The 26,513-nt window shown below is 38.9% G+C and overlaps 1 protein-coding gene across 1 annotated transcript in view; it reads right to left on the bottom strand.

Moving 5' to 3' along the window:
- ITGA8 (integrin subunit alpha 8) overlaps positions 1 to 26,513 on the bottom strand; it is a gene marked incomplete at its 5' end in the record, with an annotated part of 124,815 nt that overhangs the window by 62,963 nt on the left and 35,339 nt on the right. Inside the window, 6 exons of the mRNA XM_082480019.1 lie at positions 432 to 499; positions 1,010 to 1,147; positions 2,286 to 2,440; positions 2,948 to 3,003; positions 10,608 to 10,715; positions 12,677 to 12,722. Of these exons, the coding sequence (XP_082336145.1) occupies positions 432 to 499; positions 1,010 to 1,147; positions 2,286 to 2,440; positions 2,948 to 3,003; positions 10,608 to 10,715; positions 12,677 to 12,722 (571 nt within the window). The remainder of the gene's footprint in view (positions 1 to 431; positions 500 to 1,009; positions 1,148 to 2,285; positions 2,441 to 2,947; positions 3,004 to 10,607; positions 10,716 to 12,676; positions 12,723 to 26,513) is intronic.

Genomic DNA, 26,513 nt, shown 5'->3' with positions numbered 1-26,513 from the left:
TGTTTTGAAATTCTTTTATTCTGAGATTCATTTACTACAGTGTATACTGATTTCAGGAGAATTGTGTCCCAAGCTCAAAGTCACTGGCACACTGATATAAACAAATTTAAAATCTCCTTTGAACAACAATTTGTATTATCTCTTGGCATTCAGAGAACTAGAATTACTCCTAACAAACACTTGCAAACTATATTTTCTATGATAACCATTAAACATCAGAATATATCCGACAAAGATATATTTCTAAGTGAACATCTCTCCATTTCTTGCCTTTCTCGATGAAATGGATGAGAAAATTAAAATCTGGAAATCAGATAAGAATGACTAGCTATACCAAACAACAGAGCTGTTCTACATATTTCATTCTGTTAAAGCAGTTAGAAGTGTCTGGGTTTTGTTATACACAGCATCATTTATTTTATTTAACTTACGGCATAGCAGAAAGCTGCAAGTCAGGAATGCACAAGTTGTCCTCCCCACAGTCAACCAGAATGTAAGCCTGTATTGTTGTAAAATAAAAAAAAATGTAATGCAGTTAGTACATGCTTCAAAGTCCAAATCACTTCATGAAATATCACGAACCTAAATGTCTTAAATATCCCTAACCTAAATGTCTTAAATATCACTAGCACTGCCCTGGTGAATTAATCTCTTTCTCCTTTCTATAAGTTCCTTTCTACAAGTTCCTTTCTATGTGAGTGCTTTTGGAGACTATTTAGACTGTCAACTGTGTCCTTAGCAGAACAATATAAGCTTTCAGGCCCTTTCCCACAGTAACTTGGCTTACATATTCTAGAACGCAATCAAAACTATGAACACAACACAGTTTTGGGAATGGTTTAAAGGCCTGCCTGGTTCTATATTTATATTCAATTTACATTTTGAATTAATTAAATCCTTGTTGTGTAATTTCTGGGCATGGTATTCTGTTTTAAGGAAGATGACACACATAGTATTAGCAAATGCTTTCACATTTATATACAGAAAATGTGGCACGCAACATTCATACCTGTTCTGTTACTGAGCTTTTCTGGTAATGGTTCAGTATTGGCTTCACAGTCAAGCTATCTTCAAAATTGGAATCATCCAAACTATAATTCAAGTTTATATTGATGGGAGATAATTTATCTCTAAATTCTGTTTCATCCTGTGAGTGACAATCACATAATAAAAACCAATGGTTTAATATCATTATTTCAGATTAGCACGGCATGGCAACAGATTCAGACTTTAGTCTTTATTGAAGGTAAAGATACCGTTCTTTGACAGCTGCTGGCCAAATTCTGGCTGTATGTAACATCATTAGGAAAGCAAAGTGACTCACCAGTAACTGGAATGCCCAGAACACATTGCCTCCACAGCCCCACATCTGGAAGAAGCTGGCTGAGCTGAGTAGACTCAGATTTTTTTCAAACCATTAGCCTAAAATGAAGCTGTTTAAAAGAGACACACAGAACCAACTCCTATCAGCTACTGCCCTCCTTCCTTTTTGAATGGAGGGAGGGCATGTGTGGATTTGTGGAGGTAATATTGTTGGTTTGTTCCATAACCAAGAATTTATATGGATTAGCAATGGTAAACCCCCACCACCTTTATTGCCTAGATACTTCCTTACTGCTTGAGACTCCTCCATTTCACCTCCCACCGCGTTTCTAGAACCAGCCTTGGAATCTGCTTCAATTACATGAGGAAATTCCAGCTGCAAATGAGGTAACCAATGACTTTTTCTCCTTTACAACTTCAGTTCCACAGTTTTAATTTTTCTAAAAACATATTAAAATACCTGAAAAATATATTTCAAAATATATGAGTTTTAGGCCAATGTTGCTGGCGACACTCCTTTAAAATATATGTTGAAACTGAATTGGCATGACATTTAACATGTTTAGTTGATTATCCCACTATGAATACTATAGGAAGAGCAATCTTGCATTTTTTTATCAGGAGATGCAGTATTTAATCACAGTTTCCAGAAGAGCATGAAATGAGTGTATTTGTACACAGACGATCTGTACATTCTTCTTCAAAGGAAGTCTTCATTTTATACTTACATTGACAAAATACGAGCCGCAGGATTTAGAAAAATATTTACATAGGAAATTTTGCCCAGGTAGAAGAACGTTCTGGACACCCAGATGAGGCCTTTCTTATCTGACATTTTTGTAATTTTGGGATCTAAGAACAATGGAAATTGTTCTTCCTTTTTCAGTGGCTCCTTTTTTTACTATTATCTTTAAATACTACTCAAATGATGATGACAGTCCAAAATATTTTAAACAACTTACTCTGAGATAAACAAGGAAGTCCTGGCAATGGAGCTGTTTCTGTCTTTCTATTACAATGGAGAAGTATTGATGTGACTGATGGTTGTCAAAGAAGAGTGTCCTCTTAACAGCTCCTTTCTGTTTCAGTGAATCTAATTGCAATTCACCTTTCAGCGCTAAGGGATACAAGTAAATTGAATATTTATTTATTTAACATGGGAAGAAAAAATAGTAAACAATTCACTATATATTATAGTTAATTACTCTAACAAAGTCTTCCAGGTAAAACTAATCCATGCTTTAAGTGCCTGTCTGCTTAGCAGCACTCTATTTTTTGATCCAAAGTATAGAATACATGTAATTTAAGATTTATAATTTCATTTACATATCATATGTGTACAGGACTTCCATCTCTTTCAAATTTCTTTTTTTTTTTTTTTTCAAAACAGAACATTCTCCAATAGTGTACATTCTTGGTTTTATTTGGAAAATGGCTTAAACTGAATCAAAAATCCTTTTTTGGATTTTGGAAGCTTTGTGTGATATCCGTATCTATATATTTTTAACCGTATTTTCTTGCCTTAGGAGGATCTCACTCCTATTCTCTTTCATGGTGTAAGAAAAAAATACATCTGAAATGGAGTGGGCCAGAGTAAATTATAAGAATATAAAACATTTCTTACCTATCTCATCTGAAATACTTTGACCTTCAAAGTCTACGCAGACTCTTACAGTAAAGCTGTATAAAAAAGAAGTAATTATTAGTAGAAAAAGAGCTGACCTGGAAATCAGCAGTTCCCAAGTCATACCTTTCAAGTTTTCCTTTCCTTTTCTTAAAAATATGTTCACTGATATCTGTATTTAGCTACCTCAGATATTCCCTGAGTTAGCAAGTGTCCTAGTTTCCACCAATAATCAAAGAAGACAGGGTCTGAATATCTTCCTGGGAAAGATATAGAGGAGTCTCTGTTCCCACTAATTCTTGAGACAATCTACAGAGATCACTCTTCTAATACTATTGGCAAAGTTGTGTTCCTTTTGTTGAGCTTCAGCAAAGCACCTTTGTATGAGGCTGTCTGCAGAAGTCCTTTCTGGTTCACCGTGGTCAAACAAGAAAACTCATTGACCATGTAATCAATACCCAAGCTATTTTCTAGCAAATCAAAACACACTGGATAATTTCCATTGGCATTACTATAAGACTTTCATGATTTCAGGAGGCTATAATTCATTCCAAACATACCAACTGAATTGTTCAATTTTTTTTTTTTTGCACAAGACTAACAAGAATGTACTGTATTTAATTTGCTAAGTTTTGCAGAAGTTGGCAGGTACATGACCTAAATCAAAGCACAGAGAAACTAGTTATTCATGTCCATTATTTAGTATGCTAATGCAACGCATCCTATGCAATGAAGCATATTACAAGTTATTTGTTTTTCATTTGCCTGTTCATAGTCTATAGCAAGCTTTTTCGAGCCTAGCAATACTCACATCACAATTATAACTGTCTTATACAAACACCACCTTAGCCATAATCAGTTATGTCTTATGATAAACATTTATTTCCACTTCTCTGTAAGACAGGCAATAGATTTGCAGTTATACTCAACAATTGACAGGAGAATTCTTTTATAGTTCTATTGACTGATACCATCTAATAAGACTTACTATAGAAATTAATTAAAAAAAGCGCCAACATTACAAATGCTTATCAAAAAGTTTCACTTTGTAAGGAAACTATGCAAGTTATATAAATAAATATTTAACTGAATCCCATTTTAAAAATGCTTTCACACATTACTCTGAATGGCTAGGGAAACAGTCATAACAATGCTTGTTGATGCTATTAGCAGGGCATACTTTCCTGATGAGTGACAAAACAAACCTGTCACTGGAAAGATGCTCTTGATGTTTCATTTCTTCTGTCACACTCAACAAGGACTTAGTTCTCCACACCATTATTCCCAAAGAAGTCCCGTATAATGTAACAAAATTGCTCAGGTGAAAGATTTGTGACGTCCTAAAACTTGCAAGTGTCCCTGGTTACCAATCATTCTTACAGAATATGTTCATGGGTTCAGCAAATGTTTTGTCTTGTGTATGGAAAACTCAGATAAACATAGATTGTAGGTCAGCATCGGAAGATGTGAAATCAGCTTGGGTTAAATAAAAACATATTTGAATTAGCAGTTGCTGTTAATCTCACTACTGTTATATTACATGTGAACTTCTCCATGCAGTGGATTCAAAACCAGTAATGTAACCTTTAAAATAACCTGTAATCACATTCTAATTGTGCATTTGCTTCCTCTGACAAATGTAATGAAACTGTGCCACATCTGGGATTCATGTAACTCTCATGACCTTACTCAACACTTTCCTCTTGGGTAAAAAAATTGCCTTATGCCATTAAACTCCATTTAACTGTAGCCTTCAAATGACATTACAAGCGTTGCCTCACGTTCTATGCAGAAATTGCACATTCAGTCATATTCCTACTTCTTTGCAATTCTGAGTTAACAGATGAAGAACTGATTACTTACTAATACACAAGGACAAGAACACCAAAAATGAGAAAACTTGTGTAATTGCATAAATGCAAATTCGACATCAGGCTTCACAAGCCAGTCTCGCATGTCATAGCATAAGAGAGTATTTTCTCAAAAGTAAACTCACGAACTACCATCATGTATTAAACTTGGTGAACTTGCTTTGGAGGTCTCACATAATTTTTGCACTGTCATGTTTAAACAAAGGTTGAGTTAAAAATCCAGCTTGAAATGCTTTACTTGTTCAACAGCACAATTTCAGTGTATGTTTAATTTACCGTAATGAATAGAACAATTCATCATACACATTTGAGAACCAAAGTAATGTTCTTAAGTATTACTGTAAGAGCCAAGATTTAACCCTTCCACTCCAGGCAGAGAATGCCAAAAAGGCAATGGCAGTGCAAAAAAGCAAAAATTCGGAGTTTATTAGTCTCCCAGTGTCTGGCCATGCAAGAGGCAAGACTATGGGTTTAGCAGAATTCTGCCACACATTTGTGATTTTATGGATATTTAGTTCAGAAATAGTTCTAAAGACATAATAGTTTTTGACCACAAACCCGGACAAATTGAGATATGCTCATCACTTTGACAAGCAGATGCTGTGGCGAGGTTGTAGGATGCTTTAGCTATGAGAAAAAGAGCAGAGGAGAAGGTAGACCACAAAAGAGGACAGGAGTCTAAAGGATTTAAGAGATTTAAGATCTGTCTTCTAGGCACAGTAAGAAATACAACAGCTGAGCTTTCGAGCTTGTTTCAACCAAATAAGACAATTAACAATCAATGGAAGAAAACTTCAGCAGATAAGAAACAACTGGGAAACAGTCCATCATCCTAAAGCATATGAACTTTTATGTGCTATCAACCTTGCCTCTCTGGAGAGATCTCCACACTGCATTTATTCTGCAGTGTCTGTCATCACTATAAGCTTATGGTTTGAATACTATTTGACTGCAGCTACAAAATAGAGGGAAAGCCTTAAAACTGAATGCACTACCTTTTCCTGGTAATCTTGGGGAAATAAAGCAGTTTGAAATAATTTTATGTTCTTCAGGTAGACAGAAACTTTTTTAATATGATTAGAATAAGAAGCTTAAAAATATTCCTCTTTCTTCAAAACTACTCATGGCATAGATGCGGGTAGTTTCTTTAGAAGACTGGTTCTGTTTTACCTAATACCAGGACAGAAGTAAAACCAAATTACCTAATATTACTCAAAATGGTTAATCCTTAGAAAATCAAAAAAGTCAGTTAACCCCAAATAATGTTTTTCCGGACTGCAGTTTGTATTACAAATAATTTATTTTGGTCTCGCTATTCCAGTAGGTGAAAAAAATAGGAAACTTGCTTCAGGAAGTGTAACGCAAGGAATTACCAGATCCTACCAGATGTCATTTGTCATTGTTGGCAATTTCTTTAGCACACAGGATTGCACATGGAGAGGAAGAATGGATAACACCTTAGCAGAAAGGCACTTTAAGCTTTGATGCTATGAACTTCCATTCTCTGTGAGGCTGATACCCAACCTGCAAGGTCACAAACCTCTACAGAAGAATAGCAGAAGCTGTTATCATCTAGTGATGAATGACCTTTAGACAAATTGTTTCCTCTTTGAAGAACAATACATAAAAGCAAGTCAATATGCTTCTATTATGATGCTTTAATACTTGGCCTGCTTTTAGATTTTGTTATGCCAAATTTTGTTATGGCCAATGGCTTTAAACTAGAAGAGGGCAGGTTCAGATTGAATATTAGGAAGAACTTTTTCACTTTAAGGGTGGTAAGGCACTGGAACAGGTTGCCCAGAGAGGTTGTTGAGGCCCCTCCCTGGAGGTGTTCAAGGCCAGGCTGGATGTGGCCTTGGGCAACCTGATCTAGTGGGATGTGTCCCTGCCAATGGCAGGGGGGTTGGAACTCGATGATCTTCAAGGTCCTTTCCAACCTAAACCATTCTATGATTCTATGAAAGCCTAACCCAGTGACCCACAATGACCAACATGGAGCTTTAATACTGAAGGCTTTCCATGGCTAGGCTACAGCATGTGGCCAGGCTGTGGTAACACAAGGGCTGTTAGATAACTCAAATGACTGTCTTTTGGATGTCTTTAGGGCTACTAAAACTAATACCATCAAATTACCCAGCTGCATTCCTGGCACAGCAGAGATCTGCAACACAGCAATGGGCTTCCTAGGTAGCAACTGTCACCACCTGCCTACTTCCCTCCCATCAGCCCCTGAGGTTTGAGGTATGCATCTTCTGACTTTTGGCCATATGACTTTGCTATCTGTCTCATGGAGACAGACTGGCCAACAGTCTGTGGCAAATCTCACACGAATTCATCCCAATAAAGTACAAAGGCCCTTAGGTCCATAGCCATGGGGCATCGATCATATCCAGTTTCAAATTAAGTCAATGGCAAAAGAAAATACTAGCAGTAGAAAGGAGCAAAATTAGAAGAATAGTCCAAAAGTTATGCAGTTAGGAAGGCTTGAAACATTATTATTTTTGGATTTTATATTTTTGGTAGGAATTTTGTATTCAGCTTTTTTTGAAGTGTATGTAGAAATGTTTCATTTACTGAATCTAGCTGACTAAAGATTATAAATATTTCATTGCTGTTTTAATAATAACACATACGGAGATAAAAGAAAGACAAATTTCTTTCAAATTATTTTTGATAGTAGGAACTTGAGGATCAGAAATTTTAGGCAGTTTGCCTCTCATTTAGTGGGCTTACAGAAGGTGGATAGCTGGGTTCCCTGAAGAAGCCTACAAGGCACATCTCAGATTAGACATCCAAACCTGAAAAGCACTAACAAATAAAAAATATATTCTGCAAATTGACTTTTTATCATGATTGGACAGTTTTGTGCTACTTAATTTTTGGTAAGTCAGGTAACTTCTCTGACCTCTTGCTCCTCTGCTAAATGGAAGTAACAATATACGCACACGACCTTAAGCTACTGAGAGACAGAGTAAAAAAAATTTGCAGATATAATTTAAGCACAAAGTAGCAGCAAAGTAGCTAGTGGATAATCGGATCTCAAATGATAATAAAAATACCAATGCAGAGATAAATTAGACCTCTTGATAGCTGGAACCCAGTCTCAAACTTAATAAATCATATGATGTAGAAACAGCTTTTGAAAAATGTAAATGTTTGATTTTTTTACTCCTTTTCACAGAAATTAACCTGCATGTTTCACACCTTAAAAAAAAATATCTTTTTGTCCTTTTACATTTTCTTCAATAGCCTCAAAGTTGCAGAATTTGTTCCAAATGTGTTAGTTCTGGAAACTCAGAAATAGCCACATTTTAAACATAGCAGAGAAAGAATTATACGTTTCTAGAAGTTCAGGACAATTCTCTTAGGACTATGAGTAAAAATGACTTTTTGTGCATGTTTCCTCTGTGCTTCAGCTTTCCAATTTACATCATGGCAAAAATAATATTTTCCTAATACTTAAAAATGCACAATAATCCACATTATTCATACACACACACTTCCTGAAACTTTTCTGGTAGGAAGTTTCCTTTCATTCTAATTTTGCAGTGTCAGTCGGTAGATATTTTATACAAGTTGCACAGCTGGCTAAGAGATACAGAAATCTATCCCATGGGACTGAAGAATTCTTTGCCTGTTGGAGTTTCCCTACTAATTGTTTTCATATGTACAATACAAGCTTGTATCAACTAAGGAGAAAAATTATGGCACGGAAAATAGCAGCTGCTCTTCAGCAATACAAACTAAATCCTTAGGGAAGGGTATTTTAGAATAAAGCAGATAGAAATTAAATTATGCTCCTATTAAAACTCTTGTAGATATGAACCAAACATCTTCTGGCTTATTGTAAAATAAAAATGAAAAGTAATGAAAAAACTACAAGTCAAAGGAGCATACTTTGTCCCCCCATCTCTCCCCTATTTTTTAAACAATATCTCACAACAGGTATACGTTTTTAACAGCGATGTTTTTATTTCTTTCTCTTGTGCACAAAACCACCTTTTTTCTTTCAGTGCACTGTCAGTAAATGTTATGGTTTTGAAATCTTTCCCGTTATGGCACAAAGTCTTAAAAACTGAAGTTCTGAAAAAACATAATTTGGATCAATGAACATGCTTCATCTCGATGTCGATATTGTAAATTCTTTATTATGTCAACTATTGAAACAAAAGGTGCTTGAATCAAAAATTCAGGATGGATCTTGATCTGGATCCTATTCCAGAAAGGCCAAAGCTTTATAAAGTCCAGGGACTCCATAGCTCTACCAAGTGCCTTCTACATTGTTCTGTAGATGGGTGATTTTCTACACAGGATGTAGAAATGATGAACATTAGGATAAATATGAGAAGTCCCATAAAGTCTAAAAGAAGAGAGCAAAAGTGAAAATTTCTTGAGAGCCCCGTCCCAGGTTTTCACAATCAGTAGTTTTAGAAACTTACTGAGTCACAAATTGCATCAAGTGCATTGAAAGCCCATATATTTAGTGGTTTAAGTGTATCAGAGTTGAGTTCCTTTATGACTCAAATGAACTGCTTCTGGTCATGATTATTTTTTAGGGTTCATATTTATCAATTTGTTCTAACAACTCTTTCGCTCTTACATTTGAGATAATGTTGAAAACTCATCATCTATAAAGAATGTCTCCAGTTTGGGGAATCCCTCTGATCACCTCTGGTTTAAAAGCAGTGCAAAATTTCTGCAGTCACCTTATCTTCTGGAGTCCCCCTTTACACCTTGATATTCTTTTCATCCAGCCCACGTCCTGGCAGGCTTTCTGCCTCTACTGTGTTTAAATAAAATGGTACAACTTGTTTTCATGTCTTAGAAATCTGTTGCTCACAGTCTCTCTGGCAGGACTTACTGGTATTTTATATTCAACTTGAATTATGCTCTATTCAATTATGCTCTGTTTTGTTTTCAGTTTCCTCATTTGTTATGAATTCCACTTTTAAACAGTATCTTATATGTTTGTAATAGCCTCTTTTATCAGCTGTTCCTGGGGTCTTTTCTAAGTGGCTTTTTTCTAGTACAGTAAACGTGCCTTTATGCCATACTACGTGCTGCTAGATAGCCTCCAACTGTCCTGCAAGCATTTTACATTTGTAACTGATCTTAAATTGTTTAATTAGCTCCAAGGTTTTTCTAATGTACTTTTTCTTTTCAAAGTTAAATGCTACTGTGGTGGAGGGCTCCTCTTTTAAAGATATATGCAACATTGTCCTGTACGACGCATGAAAAAAAAAACTTTCCTCTGACCAATGGCAGCCAGAAACAACATCCTGTGAATTGCTCTCAGGATGGCCAGCCAGATATCTTCTCTCTTCCACAAAGGACTGAGATCTCTTTTTCTCTAACAAAAAATGGTGGGTCGACCAGCTCTTTGCATCACTTTTGCTGTTATATTTTCTCAACAAAGATGTATGTTTTGACAGGTCACCGTTTCTGGGTTTTGTCTGTCCTAGCTATTTCATGTTTCATTCATCCAAACACTGCATATGAATTTGCAGCTTGATCCTAGGAGACACTGAACATCCTTCTCTGCAGGAGACTCAGAGTATCAAAGGACTCAACTTTTAGCTACTTCATTTTGAGAATCTGTGAAGTACTGGAAGATATCAAAAAGAACTCTATTCTATATAGGCTTTTTTTTTGTTGTGCTCATGGCATATTTGAACTTTTTTTTTTAAACTTTGAACACGTTCAACAAAAAGCTGCAAGAAAAATTAGGAATAGGAAGTTATTTGAGAAAGAGGATTGGGATACTTGTTGTCTAATCATGAGCTTACCAGGCCACCAAAAGCTGAGCGTCAGGGAGCTGACAAGTTTTATTGTCTGGATTCACAATCATGGGGTTCAGAATGAGCTGAGCATTCACCGTCACAACAGGTCTGGCTCTGAGGGACAGAAATAAGAAGGAGCACATTTAATACCTAAGTTGCAGCAGAGAAAACACTTACTTGAGATGGCCACAAAGAAGCTGGAAATGTAGGGTTACTTGTGAGAAAACACCTATATAATGCTGCTCCTATCCAAAAGAATGTGTTTGTTTTTTTTTTTATCAGAAACTGTGATACCTCCTACTATGACATTTTGACATTTTGAAACTTCTTCACAAAAAATCACAGGTTAACAGCATCACTGAAACAGTAGCCTGTGTGTCCTGAGACTAAGGCACATCGGACACATTTCATCTCATTGGGTTTTCACAAAGGGACAGATTCTGCCTTTTGGGATTTACAGCAGTCCTTCGGCCGTTATTTTGTACTGTCAGATTTGTTTTATACTGTCTCCATTAACAGTGACATATTCAGACCTGCTATATCTGTTTAAGATTCTTTAAAAAACAAACATAATTTGGTTAAAGTAGAAATTGATCTAGAATATCTCAAGCCAATAATAAAGTAAATTCTGTCTGACATGTCTTGAGACAATTGACTTCAGAAACCAGGAATAATCATAAAAAAATTCTGCTGAATATGTGAATATATCGTTGAGGTGATGGGAACCATCCCTCTGAATAACAACCTGTTATTAAGAAATGAGATAATCTATAACTGAGAGCAATTTAGAAGACAAATGAAAACAAGAAAGGGTCTAAATTCTGGGTTTTTAAGTCAGCAGTACTATTTTACAGTAACTTACGTTATTCTGGTAAACTGGCTTATTACAAAATTACTTTCCTTATATTTTAATCCACAGCTGAGCTTTTATGATGACTTCTCTGTATTACTTCAGCAAGAAATTAAAAATAAAATTACTTTCTTCATTTTTGTGCAACAGGGAAAACCTTTTTTCAAGCAAATTTCAGTTAATAAAATTCTGTTTCTCCAACATGACAAGTTGCATATTTGATATACTCTGGCCAGGAAACGGAAAGATTGAGGGCCTCCTGCTATTCACTTTCTTAAATTAAATAGAACACATTTTTTATTGCTATCTAAAATACACACTGGATCTAGTTTTCCAATGTTTCACATCCTGTGTAGTCATTCACGCCACTGCAAAGTGATGAACTGCAAAGTATTTGCGTGATTCTTTAATAGGGGAGTAGGAAAATCAGGTCTACTCACTGCACCTACAGTGTTAGCTAAAATGAGCTAACATTCCTGTTTTACAAAATTCTTATGCTTTGACAAACATTCAGTTGGGAAGCAGAACACACCTTCTCTCAGTCAGGTACTGTTGGGAATACAGACAAGAAGAAGACAGCCAGGAATCAAGAAATATGACTATATTGTTGCAGCAACAGATGGTGAATATTTAAATGCAAAGAACTGTTGGCATGGCTGGACTAAGAGGGCAGCAGCAGATTTTCATTTATGTATTTGGTAGTTTTAATTTATACCTTTAATCAAACAGTGCATTTAGTGAAAATCCATTGTCAGCAACAATGTTGTGACTTGTAAAACGGGATGTCATACATTTTTTCGAAACTGAGGCTAAAAGCAGCAGTCTCTATTTTGAATAAATAGTTCATGTTTTCATGTACACAACCTCTGAAGAATCAGAGTCACTGCAAAATCTCTAACTAGCATCATTCCCCCAGGAAAGAAATTAATTTTCAATGCTATGCTTTTTAAATTTCTTATTTAAAATTAACTGAGGAGTCAAAAATTCACAAAGTAGTTTCTTGAGATAAGACTGAGCATGGGAATTTTCATTGGAATTTTCATTGAAAATGACAAGCTTGAGCATGGGAAAAAAGCATTTGTTTCTCACAAGATGCTTAATTTATCATATGTAATGAGCATCTTTTACACATTGCACCAGGGAAACACAGGAATGTGAAATTTGTTTCTTTGCAGATCTCCCACCAAAGTTGTAAAATAAAAAATCCATTGTATTTACCACGCACCTGTAGACAACTGCTTTTCCAGCTCCAAATGCACCTACAATTAAATCTGGAAAAAGAAAAAGAGCTTCAGAAGAACTACATAGAAGCTTCTAATACATTTTTTCCCCTGCATAAATTACTTATATTAAAAATGCAGTAACATAAACCAAATGTGATAATTCCTTTCTAAGTAATTTTTTCAACAGTGTACCTGAAAGAAAACATTTCATATTGTCAGAGATGGGCTCATAAATGTCTTGGTTGTATCCAGTAAGTGCCAGTCTATTTAACACAAGGTCACCCATGCCACAATCTCGCTTCTCTCCAACTTGCATTACAGGGGAAAAGGATGCCATTAACTCCTATACATTTTATTCCAAACCACTAATTGCCATTACACAAAGAGATGCAAACCACTTTGTCATCACTCTCACACAGGTAATGTTGAAAATTTATGGTGTTCCTTCCTGACAATCCTTCCCATCCTGCTTTGCATTTTAAGTATTTTGTTCATTAATTTAAGCATTACATCTCTGTGTACATAAATACAACGCACAGGTGAGAAGATGGCTAATTTCATGGTTTATAATATTTTCAGCATTGCAGCAGCACGTGCTAAGGTTTACAATAGTTACCCGTTTAAAGCCATCTTTTTCCCCACCAGTCACCATTTGGAACACAAGGAGTCAACAACACAAGCACTACACCAGGCCTTGGACACATCTTTGTTACTGGACACTGGCCTGGGTTGGGAATCTACAAGCCCAAATATTTCCTACTTTTACCTGGAGTCCTCACACAGGGCTCTCTGGAAAAATCCAGACTGGCTTGCTGGACCACTCAGGCCTGCTGGAGAAAAGCTGGAGCCAAGCAGCGACGAAAAAAGATCAACTTTCCTGCTGCCTCTAGCCAGAGCACAGTCCAAGAAAAGGATAGCGCTTTGTTTCATTTTCAAACCCCCTGTGTCTATCTGGGCACCCCTTTCACTCCACTGTTGTTATCATTCAATTTGATTTATACCTGTTCTACTCAGTAGACTGTCTTACAACAGACCTTGCAGTGGTACAGACGAGCAACCTAAATGAGTTCATTAAACAAGTACTCAGGGTTGTAAATAAACCCTTATTTGCTGCTTCCATAGCTTAAGCACTGGTTTACTTAAGAAGCCCTAATGTCATCAAGCATGATGCAAATACAATGCTTTGATGCTAATTAGCTGGGTGGGTTTGGGTCAGGTCTGGCTGCGTGTTTTCAAGTGCTCTGTCTGCCTTTCACATGGTCAGGATTTCACAATTTTAAACAAGTACTACACATGGGCAACATGTCCTGCAATGAATTCCATTGAATAATGTACTAATAGGAGCAGGCACGGACAGTTTATGGGTCTGATCCTCTTTTTGTACAATATTTACATTTTTCTATTTCCATTGGCCTTAGAGAAATATGCTTCAGGGTCAAGAACACTTTAAATAACAGAAGAAAACGAGTGTTGTTTCTATCTCCTTTTTGGGACATTTATGAGTCCTTTTCATTAGCAGCTTTTATAGACAACTTGTACACAGTACCAAAACCTAAAGATATTTTCCTCTTAAATAAACAACTGATTGAGACATAGCCATCACCATAAGTGCTACATAACACACATGGCACAACATTCCCTGGCAGTTCCCTGATAGCAGCACCCACGGTAACCCCAAAAGATTTAATATTCTGTTGGTTTGGGGGGTTTTATGTTTGGGTTTTTCATGTCATTGAGTTGGACTTTTTTTTTGCTTTTTTTTTTAAAAGGAAAAAGAAACATTATGTTATGAACAGAAAGTGAAAGACAAGAAGGAAGGGTTTTCCCTTCTGTTGTTCCCAGCTGGACGATCTTTATAAATCCTGCAATAGATTTAACTTAGGATATGTACTGTTTCATACTAGACTTGATAACTCAAAAGGTTTCACTATAGGTCTATGTTATAGCAGAGACATAACAGGTACGTATCCAAGACTTATCCAAATCCTGGTCTTGTGATGATTTCAGAATCTGATCTTTCATTAAAAAATAAAGCACTCCAACCCTTTGTGGGCACAAGGAGAAGCTTGAACACACAACTTGATTAAGCTTAATAAAATGTAGCTTGTTCAATCTGAAGGTAAAAAGAATGAGTCTGTTAGATACAGTTAGCCTCACTAGTACAAGTGAACTCTGCATTTCAGTATCTACACCTGTGCGGACTTAGGTCCCCACTATCTCGGCATCCCCAGTTTAATATTAAAGGGGATTTTGTACATCTGCTTAATAGTTAAATCCTGGTTTCTTTGGGACATAGCCCAGCTTATTTGAAGACAGAAGGTAATGGGTCTAGAGGAGCAATGATAGGCCCCATCCACCAAAAGACTGGTTTTCCATGAGCAATCTTTCTGCATTGCCACCTCAGCCAGGTTTGGAGACACAGCAAAAAAGATGAGGACATTCAATCATGGCACCATCACAAAGGCCCTGTTTGAGCATACTCTAAGGGCAGCCAGGATTGTGCTCATTCTCCTCTCATTTGGAAGTTCTTACCTTTTTCCTGACATATCCTTTATTCTCTGGTCTAAGCCATGCTTATTCTTGACCCGAAGAACTTGAAAGAGTGAAATTACTCAGTAGAAAAAGTAGACTTAAGAATGAATATGCAAACAATAAAACATACTTATACCCAGTAATGACGTCTATGATCTAATTTAAGGACCAAGTCATTATAAATTCATGCAGAGTATTCACTGGAAGATCCATTAGGGATTTTACTTTGCTTCTAGTTGCTCTGTTACAGAGCATTAGTTTTATCCTTCTTTCTTTCATTGCCTTGTGGGGTGCAACTCCTATACCCATCATTGGAAAAAAACATTTTTGACATTGATATGAATCCATGAGATTTGAATACACATCATATCAGAGCACTTTTACAAGCAGAAGTTTTGAATTTGTTGTTTGTTCTGCACAAGAAAAGTCATTAATCTTTTCTATGAAAAATGCATGAGATGTCTAAATTATCTGAAGTTTGGCAACTTTATCCTCCTAAAAATAGAAAGAAGTTGTCTTTATTCATTGCTTGTTAATGCTACACACGCGATGTCACTGATGCAAAGGTCACTAGTTGAAAAATAAGGGTTTAATAAGCAATTTGGAATTACATAGCAAAAACCAGGCAGTTTAACTACTTATAACCCTTCCAAACAGAGCCTGAAGAAAAGCGTATGAAACCCTCTACTCATTTGCATTTGTGAGGATTTTTTTTTTCAAGCCCAGATTAAAATGTTAATAAATAGAGAAAGAAAGAGAAGTATCAGAATCACAAAATCTCCACTCCTTTTCTCATGTGTCATATTTTCAGGAGGATGAGGGACCTCATAGGTTTAAGTAAATGACCACTTTGCCTATGTCATCTCATTGAGAAGATTCTTTATCAGCTTCTAGCCTTCAGAGAAGCAGAGATCTGTAAGGAGGGGCTGGTGGCAGCAGCTGTGCACTTCTGCCTCATTGCTGTTGTGGAACAAATGAGCTGTGGGGTCACAACCACACTGCAAAAACTAAGAAAACAAGCACGGAGTGACTCCAAAAGAATTTTCAACTTGCATTTCAACACAGCTTGAGGGTTGTATGCACTAAAATCCCAGTTGGTGGAGTTCACAGAGCTTAATCCTGAAACAAGTGTCTTTGGCATGGACTTAACCGAAGTCAAGGGATACTGTGCAAAGTTAAACAAACCTAATGCTTATTTCAAATTTTACTTTGCTCTGAAGGGAAGGCTTGCAAGATGATGTCTTGTGAACAAAATCCATTTTCCTGAGGTAAAACTATCACTAAAAGTTAAGGAAAGAGTATTCACAGATGGCACTGAAAGGCACACTGGGTTTTGTAAGCTGGTCTGTTTACCTGCACCTTCTGCCATGTGGCTGTGCCAGACGTGAAATGCCATGTGATAAAGGTCAGAAACTTACCATGATGCTAAACCTTCCACCAGCTGGAGGAAGTAGGAAGATCAACAAAATCCTACCTCAAGTCTCAAGAAGATATATTCATCTATTAACTTGAGCAAATTCTTTGATCCCAAATATTTTTAAAGGACATCTCCATCCCCTGTGAGAGATGCAGCCCCAAGGAGTCTAAGCAGGGAGGAACATGCGGCGTACTCAGCACCCCACAGTTGGTTGGAGTCTGTCTAGCAATCCCAAGAGAAATGGCCAAGGCACGGTATCTCGTCTTGCTTCATGGGGGACAGGGGCCAAGAACAACAGCCAGTGAGGGACTACATAATTGGCACACACTTCACTTGTGAGAAACCCCAAAATGAAACAATAGATAACTGAGTGACCTCCCCACTGCAACTCTACCAGGATACACGCAGGAAAGTGTTGACTTTATGGACTCAGAATGATTTGCTGACAGCTTTAAACATCACTTTGTGTACTTTGTCAGTTTAATTGCATAGTATAAATAGGAACTGGAAAACAATTAGAATCCTATCTGAGTACAGGTGCTAATGGAAATTTCATAAAGAGACTCAGAAAACTGCATAACTGGAAACTCTGCTAAAAAGTCTTTGTGAGCCTTTTTGTTTTTTATTTCCCTCAGTGGATCAGGTGCCCAAAAGGCCCATGATCAGAATTCTATTTTTTTCTAGGTTTTCAGAAAGCACTACACTCCCAAATCTCACTAGAAAAGGTCCAGAACAAAATTTCCTTTAAATGACCATTACTTCAGGCTTGACCATGATAAAGGACACAGGATTGTCCAGTTCAGCCAACTTGACTCAAGAATTTTAGTTAAATGCTACAAACAACCACCACCCAAAACAGAGTCACTTTCTTCCAATCCTCCCATTCTCAACTGTCTTGATCCTTCCATTTTTCAGCCATTGCAGTAGCAAGTCTGTTAAGGATAACACCTAAGGCTAATTCATTTCAGTGCTCCCCTTTTGTCTGAATGAGTCCCTTTCATAATCCAATGTTATTATTCACTTAATTACACTACAAACAAATCCAAAAGAGGGCAGTTAATGTTCTATCACTTCAGTAAATCCCTACTTACTATGATTAATTGCTTTATTCTTATTGGGCATAATGTGATTTCAATGAATGTCTCAAAGAATTTTAGAAAAGCATACCTGTAAATTACACAGAAAATAATTTGCAATAAAATCAACATATTTGTAGGAGATTCTTGGCTTGTCACTACATTTTTGATTCATTATTCATGTGAAAACATAATTAGCTGGTAGAAACATTTCAGCTTTTCTGTGTTTGCTGGCAGAACCCACGCCCTTGTTCTGGCTCCCACGCTCCGCACTCTTCTCTTACCAGAGCAGATGCAGCTTCTCATTGATTTAATTTGTTTGTCTTCCACAAATCTCCTGGACCAGCTTCATAATTTAATCATCACTAGATTATGATTTGTGATATTGTTGGCACAATGCCTATTGTTCTCAAAAAAATTATGAATGCTGAAGAGCCCTTGCCTCAGAAAGAAACTCGAGGATTTTCTTCCTGCTGTTTGAGTTAATGTACTTATCAGATGGAGCTGTTAAATACTCCTATTTTAATAAGATTATACTGGATTACTGAAGTTCTGACAATATTTTTCTGATTAACACACTTGTTTCCTTCTTAAAATGTTTCTAGAGTCATTTGTTTTTATTAACTATATGCTATTCATAAGATAATAACAGAGTCCAAAATAACAAGCCATGAAGATGCCTTTATACATTTCCCAGTGCTGACAAAGGCTTGACTAAAAAGAATAACTAAAAGAACAGGCCAACAGCTATGTTTATATAAAAGCAGGATACCTTGAAGACGAAGCTTCAGTGGCACTGAGTCCAGGGTGACTTACACAAGTGTCTAAACAGGCAGGGAGTAGAAACAATAGTGCATAATTTATTTGAGCAATTTACTAATTAACTAATCAACAGTCTTTGAATAGTGAATTCATCTAGACCACTGCTCTGAATCAACCCACACTGTTAAAAGAAACTGGTTAAATCATCCTAGTTCACAAACACATCTGAAGAAACCACAGTCTGCTGGAGGATATGCCACAAGAAGAAAGCAAGCTTAATGAGTTGAGTAAGTTATTCATTATAAACTATATGCTCAGCTATAATCAGCCATCAAGTGACTGAACATATGCTGAAACGTGAGGATGGAGACCCAACAGCCTCCAAATGCCTGAGCCCTGCACAGATAGATGAACCAGCTGGAAGTGCGGCACCATCACCTAGATAATCACAGACTCCAAGCACTCAGTAGGGACCAGCTTTGAACGGGTGCCCAGAAGCCAAAAGAAACAAATTTCTTTCCCATTAAACAGATTTATGGATTTCTTTTGTTCCTATGAAAACTCAACTATGCTAACAGAAAAAGACAAAATTATAAATAAAATAAACCACAATTCTAAGCTAAGGCTTCATTACCTGCTCCAGGTCTTGATAACACAAATAAAGCTCAGTATGGAGCAAAGGGGCCCTAAAAGCCCCAGTTGAGTAAAGTGGAAGCTGTGTTGAAAGTTATCATTATGTTGCTCAGATATTCCAGCGTAGAAGACAGCCAGGAAGGTTGTGCCAAGGCAGGGATTTCAGAATATCTTGGGCAAACCTAGAAGAGCTGCTATTACAGAGAAACCCATGGCTATATAAACTGTGCTACGGGCCTCGCCAGTATGGCCTCAGATACAGCACGATGCTGCTTTGCCATGTTTTAACCTCAGCACTGGAAAGTGCAGTACAGAATCATGCACAAAATTCCTTCCATCTACCACTGTATTTGAACTCAAACTGCTTAAAAAAGCCCACCTTTTACACTTTTTCACTCCATTCACTGCTCCCACCCTGCCTTTATTTCACAGAATCATAGAATGGAAGAATAGAAGAATAGAATTTGAAGGGACATTAAAGATCATGTGGCAGGAACACCTTCCACTAGATCAAGTTGCTCAAAGCCCCATCCAACCTGGCCTTGAACGCTTCCACAGATGGGGCATCCACAACTTCTATGGGCAACCTGTTCCAGTGTCCCACCACACTTAAAGAATTTCTTCCCGATATCTAATCTAAATCTCCCCTCTTCCAGTTTAAAACCATTACCCCTCATCCTATCACTACACACCCTTATAAGGAGTCCCTCCCACCTTTTCTGTAGGCCCTGGTTAAGTACTGGAAGGCTGTTATAAGGTGTCCCCGGAGCCTTCTCTTCTCCAGTCTGAAAAACCCCAACTCTATCAGCCTGTCTTCATAGGAGAGGTGCTCCAGCCCTCTGATCATCTTCATGGCCCTCCTCTGGACCTGCTCCAACAGGTCCATGTCTGTCTTATGTTGCAGTTCCCAGAGCTGGACACAGTACTCCAAGTGGAGTCTCACCAGAGTGGAGTAGAGGGGCAGAACCACCTCCTTCAATCTGCTTGCCACGCTTAATTTGATGCAGCCCAGGGTGTGGTTGGCTTTCTGGACTGTGAGCGCACATTGCCAGCTCATGATGAGCTTCTCATCAACCAACATCCCCAAGTCCTTCTCCGCAGGCTTTCTCTCAATCCATTCTCTGCCCAGCCTGTACTTCATAGAAACATAGAATGCTTTAGGTTGGAAAGACCTTGAAGATCATCGAGTTCCAACCCCCCTGCCATAGGCAGGGACACATCCCTCTAGATCAGGTTGCCCAAGGCCACGTCCAGCCTGGCCTTGAACACCTCCAGGGAGGGGCCTCAGAAACTTCTCTGGGCAACCTGTTCCAGTGCCTTACCACCCTTAAAGTGAAAAATTTCTTCCTAATGTTTAATCTAAACCTGCTCTCTGCCAGTTTGAAGACGTTCCCCCTCGTCCTATCACTACATGCCCGAGTAAAAAGTCCTTCCCCGGCTCTCCTGTAGGCCCCCTTTAGGTACTGGAAGGCCGCAATAAGATCTCCTCGGAGCCTTCTCTTCTCCAGGCTGAACAGCCCCAACTCTTTCAGCCTCTCCTCATAGGAGAGGTGCTCTAGCCCTCTGATGATCCTTGTGGCCCTCCTCTGGACCTGCTCCAGCAGGTCCATGTCCTTCTTATGTTGGGGACTCCAGAGCTGGATGCAGTACTCCAGGTGGGGTCTCACAAGTGTGGAGTATTTGTGCTTGGGATTGCCCTGATGCACGTGCAGGACCTTGCACTTGGCCTTGTTGAACTTCATGAGGTTTGCACAGGCCCACCTCTCAAGCCTGCCCAGGTCCCTCTGGAAGGCATCCCTTCCCTCCAGCGTGTCAACTGCTCCACACAGCTTGGTGTCATCAGCAAACTTGCTGAGGGTGCACTCCATCCCAACATCCATATTGCCAACAAAGATGCTAAATAGTACCGGTCCCAGTACCAACCCCTGAGGAATGCCACTCTATCACTGGCCATCACTTGAACATCGAGCTGCAACTCTTTGAGTGTGGCCACCCAGCCAATTCCTTATCCACTGAGTAGTCCATCTGTCAAATCCATATCTCTCCAATTTAGAAAGAAGGGTGTCATGTGGAGCAGTGTCAAATGCTTTGCACAAGTCCAGGTCGATGATGTCAGTTGCTCTGCCCTTATCCACCAATGCTGTTGTAGAAGGCCAACAAATTTGTCAGGCACTGTTTGCCCTTACCAAAGCCATGTTCGCTGTCATTAGTCAGTCACCTCCTTATTTTCCATGTGCCTTAGCAGAGATTCCGGGAGGGTCTGCTCCATGATCTTGCTGGGGACAGAGGTGAGACTGGCCAGCCTGTAGTTGCCTGGGTCTTCCTTTTTTCCCTTTTTAAAAATGAGGGTTATGTTTCCCCTTTTCCAGTCAGCAGGAACTTCACCAGACTGCCACAACTTCTCAAATGTGATGGATAGTGGCTTGGCAACTTCATCTGCCAGTTCCATCAGGACCTGCAGATGAATCTCATCAGGTCCCATGGACTTGTGCACCTTCAGGTTCCTCAGCTGGTCTAAAACCTGGTCTTCTCATACAGTGGGCAGTTCCTCATCTCCTAGTCCCTGCCTTTGCCTTCTGTGACTTGGGTGGTGTGGCTGGAGCACTTGCTGGTGATCACTGAGGCAAAAAAGTTTTTGAGAACTTCAGCCTTGTCCACGTCCCAGGTGACCAGGTCTCCCGTTTCCTTCCTGAGTGGGCCCACATTTTTCCTAGTCTTCCTTTTGTCATTGACATACCTACAGGTTTTCTTGTTGCCCTTACTGTCCCTGGCCAGATTTAGCTCTACCTGGGCTTTAGCTTTTCTAACCTGATCCTTGGCTGTTTGGACAATTTCTCTGTATTCCTCCTTTCTTTAATTCTCTTTATTTTTTCACTTGACTGTCAACCCAGAGTAATGGCATTAAGTCAGTATTTACTATAGCAGCATAAGTGAGATTGGACCCTCTCCTTTGAATATGACCTGAAAACATGAGTTTTCAGAAAACTGTGAATGGATCATCTGCTGAAATATGTTACAGTTATGTCAGTGTTAGGAAATTAGTGCCACAGAATGTGCCTGTGTGCCATATCTGCACTGTCTGCAGTGGTATCACTAGAATGGCCCTAAAGCAGTTGGCTCTTGCCAATTATTAGTCTCCAAAAGAGAGCACTCAGCAACCCTATTTTGACAAGAAAGTGAGTTTGATGATACTATGGACAAGGGCTGTTCAGTGACAGTTCAGAACCAAGGAGCGGCATATTTTTAGTGTAGATGTAGCTTAAGAGGATTAATTGGTCTTTTCCTTCAAATACTGGGTACATATTGTATACTGGAGAGATACTGAATATCTCAGGTCAGTATGGTACAAAGCCTGTCAGTGTCATGTTTGGAAGACTGTGAAAGCTGCATGTTGTTTGTTCCTCTGAATAGTCACATCAAAAAGCACAGAGCTAGCTCGGTATATTCAATCTATCTGACTGATATGCTTAAGCTGCCTTCCTCTTACTGCTTCCCTCCCACTAGCTGTATCCAACTATAAAGTTTGGTCAGGTTCTGCCTAACTCTTGCATGACTACAGAGAAAGGAGCACCCATCCATTCATTACCACCATCACCACTGTTTGGCATTGCAATTCTTCTGCTAGTTGAGGAACTGTTTGGGGCTGTTTGGGGCTGAAGGTGAAGAACACCACTGCAGAGAGAGGGCAGCTGCATGTCTTTAGAGTGACACAGCTGTTAGGATGATCAGCAGAGTTTTCTGCCTCTGCTGCTTCCCAGGGTTGAAAGTTTCCCACTACATCTGAGCCTGCAAAGCAGAGACTACCACGTTATCACCTGTGTCTGTGCTGATAAAGGAATAGTTCTGGGCACATAACGTCTGAAATGTCTGCAAGTATCACAGAATTTATAGAAGTCCTTTCCTGGAAAGCTGTGGAGATGTAAACCAAGGGTTGTGCTTAATAACAAAAACTAAATCTCCCTGTTGAAAGGTTAGAAAAATCCCTGTATTTTCATACTGCTGAGATTAGACGACTATCACTGTTACAGTGGTAACATCTATGCCAGGGCAGCTGAAGGCAGATGGTCATTACACTGACAGCACTGCTACTGAGAAGGAAAAGCAGCCCTGTCTGTAAGCTGGCTGACCCTACTAGAGAAAGTTTCATTTTTAGGTATGATGTTGACTAGGTGGCCATTCAGCTGTCTGTATCCTGTGCTTTGTGTATTGAGTGGCTACGCAAGTGGAATCTATTAAGTCAGGGCGTGAGCTTGAGCAGTGTGTTGGTACTGTCCAGATTTTTATATTGTTAGCACAGACTCTGTTCATATTTTAGTGTGTGCAAGTTAGTACTCTCCCAGATAGTGGCCAGGAATGGTCTGGGGAATAGCCTGCTCCCAAAAGGCAGTTTGCAGATGGCCATCCTGTTTAAGTGGGCAAGAGGGTTTCATCTGATGATGGTGAGTTCTGCTGTGCCATGTAGCCTCAAGGCCAGACCACAGTTCCTGGCTCACTTTATTTTCTTGCACAAACATAATCAGTGATACCAATGAAAAAGACTTGGGATTACTGTTTTGTGAAGTACTAATTCTGATTTTCTTCTGAGTGAGGAAGATACAGCTTTTCTTTAATGTCAGATGAGTTTGAAATCTAGGTCAATGGTAAAATCTTTATTAGAAGCAATGTTTTAGCCATACCTAAGTCACACTTTACACTCTACTCTTTACATAAAAATGTATGAAGAAGAGGCAGCAGTGATGGCAAACTGAACCATCATCTGGTACAGCAGGACTGGTGTGCCATTTGCCTCTGCACAGAGAATAATTACGTAAATTGGAGTTCCTTCCACAGGATTGCTAAAACATATGGCCAAGGGAGGCAATATGAGAGAGGTCTGTAAAATGAGAGTGGACTAAAGAAGTATTGTTTACTGTCTCTTCAGTATAAGAACTAGGGCACATCCAAAGAAACTGTCCAGTGGAATGTTCAACACTTGAGTGGGATGCAGTGAAAATAATTACTTCTTCACAAAACATGCGGTTAGTCTGTGGAGCCCCTTACCACATGTTGCTGTGGGTGCCAAAAGTTCACATGAGTTCTACAACTGATTGGTCCAATTCATGGAAGAAAAGTCTGTCAAGGGCTACTAAATTTTAAGATGCTACCTCTGACTATGGGACACCTTGCTGCTTCAATTGCTTAGAACTGGGTAAATATTCTGGGAAATATCACAACAACTGTACAATTTCATTGATATCTGTCGTTGGCCACTGCTGGAGACAGGCTGTGGTGCTAGACAGATCTTTCATCTCTATCAGTATGGCTGTATTATGCTCTTCCCTGCTTGCTCTGCTAGTCCACCATTAAATCTGTCTGTGAGCAGTTTTCTCCCACATTTATTACGCAACCGAGGTCCTGGGGGACAAGAGGGTCTTCCTCTGCCTTTCCTAGATAATACCAGTAAGCAGGAGGTGGTCTCTCTCTCTTCGCTGGCCAAGAGTTGCCAAAAGAGGAGGAAGGAAAAACCACTTCTCCACCTCCAGGAAAGCTGGGGGATTTGAACAGCACTGAGTGTTAGGCAGCTTTTGTCTGCTCCCTATTTGCTTCTCTGTTCCTGAGCTTATACTGGCATTTGGACGAAGAGAGAAAGATATCACTTCCTGTACCAAATGGCTGCACTTTCCCAAAAGGCTAATAGGTAGATCTCAGCCTGAATTGAACTCCCAGCCAAGAGAGGGTTTAACGTTTGTCCAATAGGAGAAAAATCTGACTTGTGATTCAACCTTACTTTTTAAGAACTGTATTCCTCAACTTGTAACTCAGTCTCAGCGAACCCAGGATGCAGCTCAGTGGTCTGTGATAAGAAGCCACACAAACAGGTGGTCTCTTCAGGCCTCCAGGTCTGTGACCTGCTCCAAGAACATTAATACATGGTCTGATTTAAAGAAGAAGGTCTGAAACTCTAAAAGCTCTGAAAATGCTACACAGTGCATTAAAAATGAAATGGCAGACTAATTCCCATCTCTCAGCCTCTCATTTCCTAGCAGGGATACGCCTGCCTCATGAGCAATGTTAGGCACAAGGGCTTGAGTAAACTGTACAAGCACAGCTATAGTTACATGAGTCCTCACAAACTGGTGTCAGTCCTGAACTTGCAAGCATGATCCCTTTTTGAGCTCATTTATCTTCACACAACAGTTGAACTCTAGTCATGGAAGAGCTAATTGCTTGGAGAATCTCACCTTAGACTGTGGCAATACATGTTTATACCTGCAGCCAGACATTATAGCTGGCTCTCATTTCCCAGTCTATGGGAACTGAACTTCTGAGAGTGATAAGTCAGCATAATTTGGTTTTATTTCTTTTTTCTTTTTAGAAAATGGTTGATTTTATAATTTACACAATAAAAAGCTTAAATGAAATTTTTGAGATTTTTTTCCTAATCTTCCACAACCCTCTTTGCATCACAGTCATGACCAGTAGTTTGGGAAGCACTGAATAAAAGGCTAGTTTTCTAGACTAGGCTAGTTTGCTAGTCAGCAAATACTCTGCTTCTCAACTGGCATCTAAAATAAAACTTCCTTCCTATTCCTTCCAAGCTCACACCCTTGTTTCCTCCTTGTACAAGGGCTGCCCTTCAGCATTTCCGTCAGAAGGTGAAGAAGAAAAGCTCTTTGACACAAGAAGGATTGCTTACTTCATTGCCTAGCGTGTTTGTCCTGGACTTGCATTTCCCCATATTATTTCCTTTCTTTTTTTTTCCTTTTTCCCATAGGAAGGCATTCTATTTTTGTGCTAATACTGTGCCATGGTTATGCTATTTTTGGGAATGAAGGAAGAGGTGGCTGACTGCAGTAAGGTTTTCTTGTCGTTCTCTGACATTCGCACCAGTACTCTGGACTGCTCATACAGATACCAGCTGACAGATGGAGGGAAAACCTACTTCAGTAATTGTGGGGTTTGTTGTTTTTTTTTTTTCTTAAAATAAGTAATTCATGTAATAAGACAAAACCATCTAACACGTAGTGAGCCAATACCACAATGTGAAATTCTGCAAGTAGGATGCAGACTGGAGCCAACAATGACAAGTGGAATAACTCCCAGAAATCTCACAACTGAATTGACTATAGCAGTTCTTCAGTGCACATTTAGAAAGATTGAGACCCATCACCCAAACTTTTCACAAATTAGCTTAAAAGATGCTCCACATAAAGTTTGCCAATACACTAGTTGAGACTCCTACTCTTCTTTCTTCCCCATGCGACTCAAAGAAGACCTGAAAGAATCTCTCCCTTTCCTCTCTTTATCTTTTCAATCTTAGAAATGTCAGGAATGCAATATCCTGTTTTCTTTGGTTTTGCTGGGGGGCCTTGTGGGTACTTTAGGAAATGTTTAAATGCTGAAACTTTAATAAAGAGCTCTGTGTTCCAAAAGAACCTC

The sequence above is a fragment of the Vanellus vanellus genome (assembly GCF_965231255.1).
Source record: "Vanellus vanellus genome assembly, chromosome: 2".
Lineage (NCBI taxonomy): Eukaryota > Metazoa > Chordata > Aves > Charadriiformes > Charadriidae > Vanellus > Vanellus vanellus.
This window is presented reverse-complemented; position numbering and strand designations above follow the sequence as displayed.